At 42.1% G+C, this 8,849-nt stretch overlaps 1 protein-coding gene across 1 annotated transcript; it reads right to left on the bottom strand.

The window, feature by feature from the left end:
• Positions 1-1,276: 1,276 nt before the first annotated feature.
• On the bottom strand, positions 1,277-8,086 carry SERTAD4 (SERTA domain containing 4). Its single transcript, XM_077763099.1, has 3 exons — positions 7,900-8,086; positions 6,597-6,712; positions 1,277-4,024 (listed from the first exon to the last, which is right to left on the bottom strand). Exons 1-3 carry the CDS (start codon positions 8,072-8,074, stop codon positions 3,263-3,265), a joined length of 1,053 nt encoding a protein of 350 aa, XP_077619225.1. The 5' UTR covers positions 8,075-8,086; the 3' UTR covers positions 1,277-3,262.
• Positions 8,087-8,849: the final 763 nt, after the last annotated feature.

Genomic DNA, 8,849 nt, shown 5'->3' with positions numbered 1-8,849 from the left:
GATCTCCAAAACTAAATGTTCATTCACTGGCTTCAGCATTTATGAAACAAAATGTTCCATTGCCTTAAAAGATCATGCCAAAGATGCTTGACCCTAATTACTAATTGGTCATCAGCTAGTCACTTCCCCAAGTTTTTGAGTGTTTCTACCTTCCTCCCACATCCTGGCTGCTGAAATCCTGTCCTTGGGACCCCTTCAAGGTGAAGTACAGAATAATAGGATTTTAACAGTGGAAGCTATGACTCCAGTATCTTTGCTCTTTTAAAGGGCCTCTGCCAGCCTATCCTCTCCAATCACCGCTTTTAGAGAGGAAGGACCAGAGGCAAAGGTTAATGATTTGGTTAAGGAGATGCCCCTAGATGCCTCAGGGAGTAGTAATTAAAGGCAGACTTGGGGGAGCTGGGCCATTTTCTTAAGTGAAGATTTTCCCGCATTTAACCTTTAAAAGTCTAGAATGTGCCCTATCAGGTTTTCCTTAAAGCAAAGCACAGCAATGAGAAAAGGTGCTACTTCCAGGTAGACAGACACAGTGCGCGGGGTGAAGAGAATCTTAGCTTTACCAAGCTCTGAGGACAGAGCTGTAAAACCCAGTTGGTAGATTTATCTGTGCCTTGGCTACTCTGGCAAAATCTGAGTATCTTCTGAGTAAACATGGCAATCCAGGCACACAGGAGGCCTAATGCTCTCATACCAACAAAAGGAACATTTTTATTTGGGTGGGTGGTTAGGAGTTTTTGGGGGAGGCAGGGGAAAGAAAAAGCAGGTGTTTTGGTATGCCGGTAATATCCTAAAAACAGAGACTTGATGGCTAAAAATTACAAATTTTAATGCCGCTGAATTCAAAGGTACCGATCTTCTAGCAGGGAGGTTCTAGTGGGTTCTCCAGGGCAGATGCTTGAACCCCAGCTCAGGTGAGTGCTGTGGGAAATCACCAACTCATGTCATTTTTCAGCTTTGGCCATCAAGAGAAACATTATGATAATGCCGGGGGCTTTTAAAAAGCAAAGGGATATCATTTCTTTCATATTTAAATCTCTATGATGTACGACATTCATAATAAGAATGCTACCTTCCACAAATTAATTACCTTTTAACTAGCCTTTTCCTTTTATCAAATGAAATATTAGCCTCTATAGCAGCTTCAACCATTTACACATGGGTCATCTTTTTGACAATCTGGCATTTCATAACGCAATCAGCTAGGATTTATTCAGTATTTACTGCTTTTGTCAGAAACACTGCAAAAATGAAAAATGTTTAGATTTTTAAGATGAAACCTTCTTGGTAACCAACCACATCATTTATTAACATTGTCTTCTTAATCCGCAGGAATCTAAACTTACAAACTAGGACCACTCTAAAACACCTGTCTGATTGACCTCTTAAAGTAATCTTTCATTTTGAAGACTCCCGTGTGGCCACTGCCCACTAAACATTTAAAGCTTTTTAGAGGAGAAAGAGCAATGGGAAAGAGAAACACTGCCGATAATTATTAAAATAAAAAATCTTAATGAGTTTTGATCATTTTAATAAATATATATCAAGAAAACCTCACTTTATTACAACACATTCATATACAAGCATCTATCATCTAAGTTTTCAACATCAAATGTTTATCAAATATTGAAAATAAAGGACAAAACATTACTAGACTATTTAGCCATAACACAAGAACATGTTTTAAAAATTGGTCCTTGTGGACATTGTCCAAATGATCCTACTCATACACTGTATGAATGAGACCTATATTTAATATTAATAGCAATAATAAAAAAGCTTTATCTTGGAGAAACTGGGAGGACTTACTTATTTCCTCCGTTTGGCATTTGGTTCCCGTGAAGTATTGTTTAAGGAGGCCCATGTCAATTAGCAACCTTGGAAACTGCAATATGGTGTAAGCAGAAGTTGGCTGGAGGAGAAGGGCAGACGGTCAGAGGGGCACTCTGAACGGTCTTGCAAACGTACAAATTAAAGCAATCACTGAGAAACATGCTGACCAAGTACATGGTAGCTATTGTCAACCGAGTCCCATTTCTCCAAAATAACTTTCCAAAAACTAAAATCTTTACATTCTTGAAGATAAAACCTTATTGATCACCACATCATTTATTAACATTGTGCTTCTTAATCAACAGCAAAAGTCATATATAAAAAACCACATGCTTTCATAATCTAAACGAGTGAAATGATGCAAAACAGATTAAAGTATAATGCATGCCACTGGTTCATGAACTTCATTGGACAAGAAAACAAAACAAAACTAAACAACCCAAAACCCAAAAAACCCAAACCCCAGCAACAGACCGTTGCCATAGAAAAGCTCAAGCAGCTTAGTGCTGGATTCTAACAGCTTTTTTGTTTCCCCCATCCCTTTCTAAAAATGCCAAATCCAAAAGCAATTGGGCATCAAAAACAAAGGAAGGATAGAGATGTTGAATCAAAAGTTGAACACAATAGTTTCGAAGTTAACGGTTTCCAAACAATATTGATCCACCCTGTGTATTTTTTTTTCCTGTTTGTTAAATCCCTGCTGTAACTCTGATTTATCCTTAATTTGCACATTGGCAAAAATTAAGATAAAGTAAGGCACCAAAAATCGCCCTGTATAACACCTCTCTAACAGCCGAATCACCCATCACAGGCAAGCCAGGAACTTGCAGGGATAACCCTTCGACACATATTGTTGATTGCCACACCAGGACAGGTGTTTCATTAGGTTATATCCTATTTTTGTCTGTCACGCAAGACTGTTAAAATACAAATACTTAATGGCACCACGAAGCCACTTCATCTAGCTCCCTGTCTTCAGTCTTCTATTCAGAAAAAAATACTGTCATGTAGAAGCAGGCATCCTTCGCTGGTTGTATTGGTTTGCTTACCAAATAACTACCTAATTAGTTGGTGAACATGTTGGAAGTTTCTTAGCTAGTGACAGATTGATTCCTTGGGGGTAATGGAAAGATCACAAGGGCACACTGTCCCCCGGTCTAATCTACTGACCTTTTCTGTGAGAAAACTAAGGTCTACTTTTAAATGTTAAGTCAACTGGTTTTTGGGTAAAATCACCACATTTATAAGTAGCTCGCTGATGCCTACTGTACAGATGTTTTATGCAATCTGCTCTCCAGGCATTAAAACGACACGGCATGTTCATGGCATAATTTTATCAGTTGTACAAAACTATAAAATCCATTCAAAATAAAATTTATGAGAGCTAATTGATCATGCTGTGCATGCTTCCGAGTTTCGGTGAAAAGATGGCTCATATTTTGCTCCCTTTGCCGCAGCACAGTTTGTTACTCGGTGAAGGCTCCTTTTTCCTTAAGGATTTTTTCCAAGACTCGCTCACATTGCTTTTCTCATTATATCCAGTCTCAAAATAATCATAAAATTGGCCCTTGCACTCAAAAGCCAGGTCATTTCCCACAGGTTCATGGCTTAAGGGGCCACCATCCCTGTTGGTGTCATGATTTGCCTTCTCATCACTTACTGTGGCCTTTTCCTGAACACCTAGCGACCTGACATTAGTAACAAAGATTTCATTGGCGGGTATCTGGCCATCACCCTTGTAGATAGGTGCGCTGCCTACGTCAAAATCCACCTGGTGGGAACAACTAGGTAAAGGTAGAGGGGGAGAGGAAGAGGAAGAGGAGGAGGAAGAGGGGACAGTGGTGGAGGCACTTCCAACGCTAGCATGGACAGAAAGGGGTACATTTAGGTAGTGACCACCACATTCTTGGTAAAAGCAGCAGGCATGAAACTTCTCACACTCCTCTTTGGCCATCCGTGGTCGTTTTCGGTAGGGGCAGTCTTGAGCCATGAACCACTCCTGAGCAGAGGGGCCATTGAAAGAGCAGGCAGGAAAGCACCAGTTACTCTGCATGATGATTTCTCCATGGATCCTTTTCATCAAATTGTTGATCAGGACAGACCTTCGCAGGTACACTTCAGGATCATCAATAAACTTTAGCTTTTCTAACGACATATAAAGGATGTGGGCTCGTTCCTCAAAAATTGAGATGGTCTAAAAGTCGAAAAAGGAAGAGAGAAACTTAGGACACGGGCTACAGGAAAATGCCATCACAGTAGATTTCCTTCTTGGTAGTCTCTGGATCTGGGAAAGCTGGGCTCCTGTTTCTCCCACATTCGTTTCGGGATGCTATCTCTGGTGTTGCTAATGTCCAACTCCCCCGACCCCCACCACCTCGCCTTCCTCAATCACTGGTGTGGTCAAGCACCTGGGAATCCAGTCACAATGGAGACCTCAGCAGGGACAGGTCAGGTTGTTCGCTCTTACGCAGCCCCGGGCCCGTGAGGGAGATGCCAAAACACCCAACACTCATCTACATCGCTAAAAATCAGAAGAGCAGTTTTTGTGGGCGGGGGAGGGGGGGCGGCAGCAGGCAGGTGGGAGGCGCAGAGAGGTAGTTACAAGGGGCACGAGGAGGGGTTCTCAGTTGCTGGTTATGTGGTTTCTTGGTCTGGATGCTAGTTACATGGATATGTTCACTATGTGAAATCCATCACGCTGTACCCTTAAGACACTTGAGCTTTTATGTGAGTGTATACAAACACATGCACACGTACACACATATACTCACATATTATATGTGAATAAATGTCTTTTGAGAGATGCCAAAATGCAGGTCATAATAAATATACTTCAAACCCTGGCCAGGAGCATGAGAACTGCTTTCAGGGCTGTCCCTGTGGGTTTCACACTTGCAATTATCTTTGCTTGAACGAGGGACAACAGCTCTTCCCCTGAAATGATCTGTCAGTTGAAGGGCCAAAGTAGGCTTCCTTCTGGGGCCAGGCAGGAGGAGAAGAGATGAAGGGGGAAATGAGAAAGACTCACTTCTGAGCAGTGTGATACCATCACCATGTGATGACTGGTACAGATCCAGCCAGTGGGAACTAGAAAATTGCTGCAACCATAACACAGAAACGAAACAGGAAATAACCAGCTTGTGTCCTAGGGGCCAGCTCTTCCAGGCCATAAGAAGGAAAAAAAAAAAAAAAGGAACTGGTAGCATGACCTGAGGAGCTGTGAACAAAGCCAGCCCAGGTAGACCAAAGGCAGGAATTACACATTCGGAGAAACGTTCAGCCCCTGCCAATGCACGCAGAAGTCTTTACGAGCAAGGCCAAAGCCAACACCTTGAAGGACAAGCTTGTCAGAGCGGTGGGGAGAAGGGGTAAGAGAAGACAGAAAGGAAGTGCATAAAAAATTAAAAATCCAGGCGCCTGTGTGGCTCAGTCAGCTGAGCGTCTGACTTTGGCTCAGGTCGTGATTTCACAGTTTGTGGGTTCGGGTCCCGCATCAGGCTCTGTGCTGACAGCTTGCTCAGAGCTTGGAGACTGCTTCAGATTCTGTGTCTCCCTCTCTCTCTGACCCTCCCCTGCTCATGCACTGTCTCACATGCTCTCTCAAAAATAAATAAAAGGAAAAACAATTTTTTTTAATGAAAAATCCTCTCCACATTTCAGACAACTATGTCCTGGGTTATAACCTTCCTTTTTTTACTTTTAAGTTTTTTATTTGGAGAGTGAAGGAGCGGGGGGGGGGGGGCAAAGATGGAAAATCCTGTCTGCTGGGAGCCTGAAGTGAAACCCTGAGATCATGATCTGAGACAAAATCAAGAGTCAGATGCTTAACTGACTAAACCACCTAGACACCCCAAGGTTGGTATATACCCTCCTTGATTAAATCTGTAGATAGTTTTTAAAGGAGGATAACTATTGGGGCACCTGGGTGGCTCAGTCGGTTAACTGCCCGAGTTCGGCTCAGGCCATGATCTCATGATTCGTGGGTTCGAGCCCTGTGTCAGGTTCTGTGCTGACAGCTCAAAGCCTGGAGCCTGTTTCAGATTCTGTGTCTCCCTCCCTCTCTGGCCCTCTCCCACTCGTGCTGTCTCTGTCTCAAAAATAAATAAACAATTTTAAAAAAATAAAGGAGGCTAACCATAAAGAAAAAGAACTGGTATTTGAAAAGCTTAGTGGTCAGTTTCATACTTCTTACATATGTAAAAGAGTTAGCTGTGGTCTTTTCTTGGGAATGAGTTACATATTTTAATAAAGTAAACATATGTAGCAAATGTACAAGGAAGTGCATGTTTCTACTTGCACCCTTGCTTTCAAAGGATAGGGAGTCGACCTGTAAAGGGTCCTGAGAAGTCCTGGGGAACCCCTCCCATGTAGGAACCCACAAAAGTGACACTGGCCATTGGAACCAGAGCCTGGGGAGGGGGATTGTCAGGAAGGAACAAGTTCTTTTCTGCGCACACACGAAAGGACGGACCACTCATAACCATTAACACAACTTAAGAAAAATCAAATCATTTGTAAAAAAGATGCTCCTTGGATTATATAATTTTGTTATTTCTGGGGAGAGGAGCTCCTGCTGGCTTTCTCCTCAATTCTTTGTGAAAATAACATGGGACCCAAAAAAGTGACAACGATTAAAATGGCTCTGCTGAGAAGTGGCTCATTGTCATTCCTTGGGTAGAACAATTTGATTTCTGGAAATGGATAGAGCAACTGTTACTAAGTATCTTAAACTCTCAATAAAAAGAATGACTATTAAAAAAACATACTTTATGGCTACAGCTGCTGAGTGGTGGGTGAAAATCCTCTTCTTCCACATACTTCCTCTTAAAGTATGTGATCTTGGATGTTGTTACAGGATTTGAAATTCCCCTGTAATGTGATCCTGTGGTAATAAATCAGATATGACAAATGACATGCGGTTTGCAATAGGTTCTCCAAACAAAATACTTTCCTTTAATTTCTTTATAGAAGATAAGTTGGCTACGTATCTGTCTGTGCATGTGGTGATTAAAAATAAACATTTGTCTTAATGGTTGCTATCACACAGAATTTTGGGACCCAGGTGAGGCAAGGATTTCTAGGTAATTATAAAGGAAAATGATCTATTTCAGCATTTACTAAATACTCAGAACCTTAATTCTATGCACAAACAGCAAAATTCCTAAAGGGAAGAACAGTATTTGTTCAAATTGTTTAATTAAATCCATGATAAAAGAACACCACTGCTCAAATGTATACATCTTTAACTGTAAGCACTAATAACCAAATAACTTTAAAATATTATTGAGTGTAGGTAAGGGAGGAAATGACTTATATATTAGAATAGTAAGTTTCCTTCTTTCAAAATAGGAAATAAAACAGTTTTTAATTTAAAATTAAAATTTGAGCTAACCAAAGTCCTTTTTCCTCTCAAAAACGTAACAGGTCAACTATGAATAAAAGTAGGGTCTAATATTTAAAGAACAGAGCTTTTAATCGAAAGTAAACTCCAAAGAGTACTTATTTTACATTATAGTTTTTTAAAGTGGTACTACACAAAAATCCAAGGAACTTACCTTAGAATGTAAAAATAAAAAATCGGGAGGAATATATATATTTCAAAAAATTTTTCCCATGAATATGAAAGCCAGTTGTGTGCTTAACAAAAAGAAGAGACACACAGCTTCTGGCCCAAAGTGCAGATTCCTTTATGTCTCATGGGATAAAGATTTCATTGTCAAGCTCACCAGGACTTGTGTAACTCCGAGAGAGCCATGCAGTGCTACAGGGTGAAAAACCCAAAGCCAAACTCAGAGGTTCAAAATCTGGTTTGGTGCTTTTAAAAATATAGGTGCATGACTTACACATGCAGCAGCACCTCCTGTAGCCCCAGGTTTGAATGCAACTTGAATAACACTCCTGGTCCCCTCCCGGGAGCCCTGGGCTCACTTATGAGAGGTGCACAGGCAGCCTGGGAAGTCCCTGGAACCTGAGCTCTCTCAGCTCAGAAGGGCGCCCCAGATACCATCCCCGCCCACTAGTCTGGGAGCCGAGCGGCAGAAGGCAACGGGGGAAGGTCAAGGGCAGTACCTGCCAGTGGGGGACCGGCTCCCCGGTCTCCCTGCAGAGGAGCCTGTGCTGGCCCAGGGGGGCTTGGGCCTCCGTAGCTGTCAGCCTCCCATAGTGTCTGGTACCCAGCAATTTCGGCAGCTCCTTCCGAGACAATGGGCTCGCAGAATCTATTCATGGACAGAACCAGAGTCATCTCTGACAGCCTCAGATCTAAAAAAAAAAAAAAAGAAAGAAAGAAAGAAAAAGAAGAAAAAAAGAAAAGAAAATAGAAAGAAAGAAAGAAAGAAAACAGCCCTAATCAAGAATAAGCCAGGGAATGGCCTTGGCATTTTCATTCCTTTGCTTTGGGAAACTTTTACTTCTCGGCCCTCCCCTTCACCCTGAAACATTTTATTATTTTTTCAAAGAAAACCTCAGCAAACTCTTGCTGCTATTAGCTCAGCCTCTGTGTTCAGCAATCTGCATTTCATGGGCGGATCTTTAAAATCCCATTTCTTATTGTTCTCAGATTCCCCTCAGCCCTCTTTGAGACAGCTGCTTTGCCTCCTAAACACATTTTCCCCTTGACCTTCCTGCAGAAAATGTACCGCTATGAGGCAAGTCCCAAACCCTTGCGCTTCCTTTCTATTAATAAGGCAAAATCAATTTTCTAGTCAGTCCCGGGAGAGTCCTCTTTGATGAAATCTGCTAATCAATCAAAAGGAAAGGGTGGGGAGGCAGAGATCTCCACCATTAATCCCTCCTGATGCGCTCAGGTTCCGTGTATGTGGCTGGCCCTCTCCTCCTCTCCTTTCGGCGGGGCCAGCTCCTCTATAACACTCTGGGGCTCCTTCCACTTTCCTTTCCCAAAACGAAGCAGACAGAGACACACTTGGTAGTTGTTTCCACCAGCCCTGATCGGCCTGAACTGGATCTGCCTCCAGTCAAAACACTGTGAGATGAAGACAGAAAATTGGCTCCAGTTTCAA

Source organism: Crocuta crocuta, unplaced genomic scaffold (genome assembly GCF_008692635.1).
Source record: "Crocuta crocuta isolate KB4526 unplaced genomic scaffold, BGI_CrCroc_1.0 scaffold3, whole genome shotgun sequence".
Classification (NCBI taxonomy): domain Eukaryota; kingdom Metazoa; phylum Chordata; class Mammalia; order Carnivora; family Hyaenidae; genus Crocuta; species Crocuta crocuta.
Note: the sequence above shows the minus strand (reverse complement) of the source record. Positions and strands in the feature narration are given on the sequence as shown.

Bases quoted from the DNA above. Each gene is read 5' to 3' on its own strand.
- SERTAD4 (XM_077763099.1), bottom strand. From the start codon at position 8,074: ATGACTCTGGTTCTGTCCATGAATAGATTCTGCGAGCCCATTGTCTCG. The intron at 6,713-7,899 runs GTACTGCCCTTG...TTATTACCACAG, and splicing joins AGCCGGTCCCCCACTGGCAG to GATCACATTACAGGGGAATT. The intron at 4,025-6,596 runs GTATGTTTTTTT...TTCGACTTTTAG, and splicing joins TCAGCAGCTGTAGCCATAAA to ACCATCTCAATTTTTGAGGA.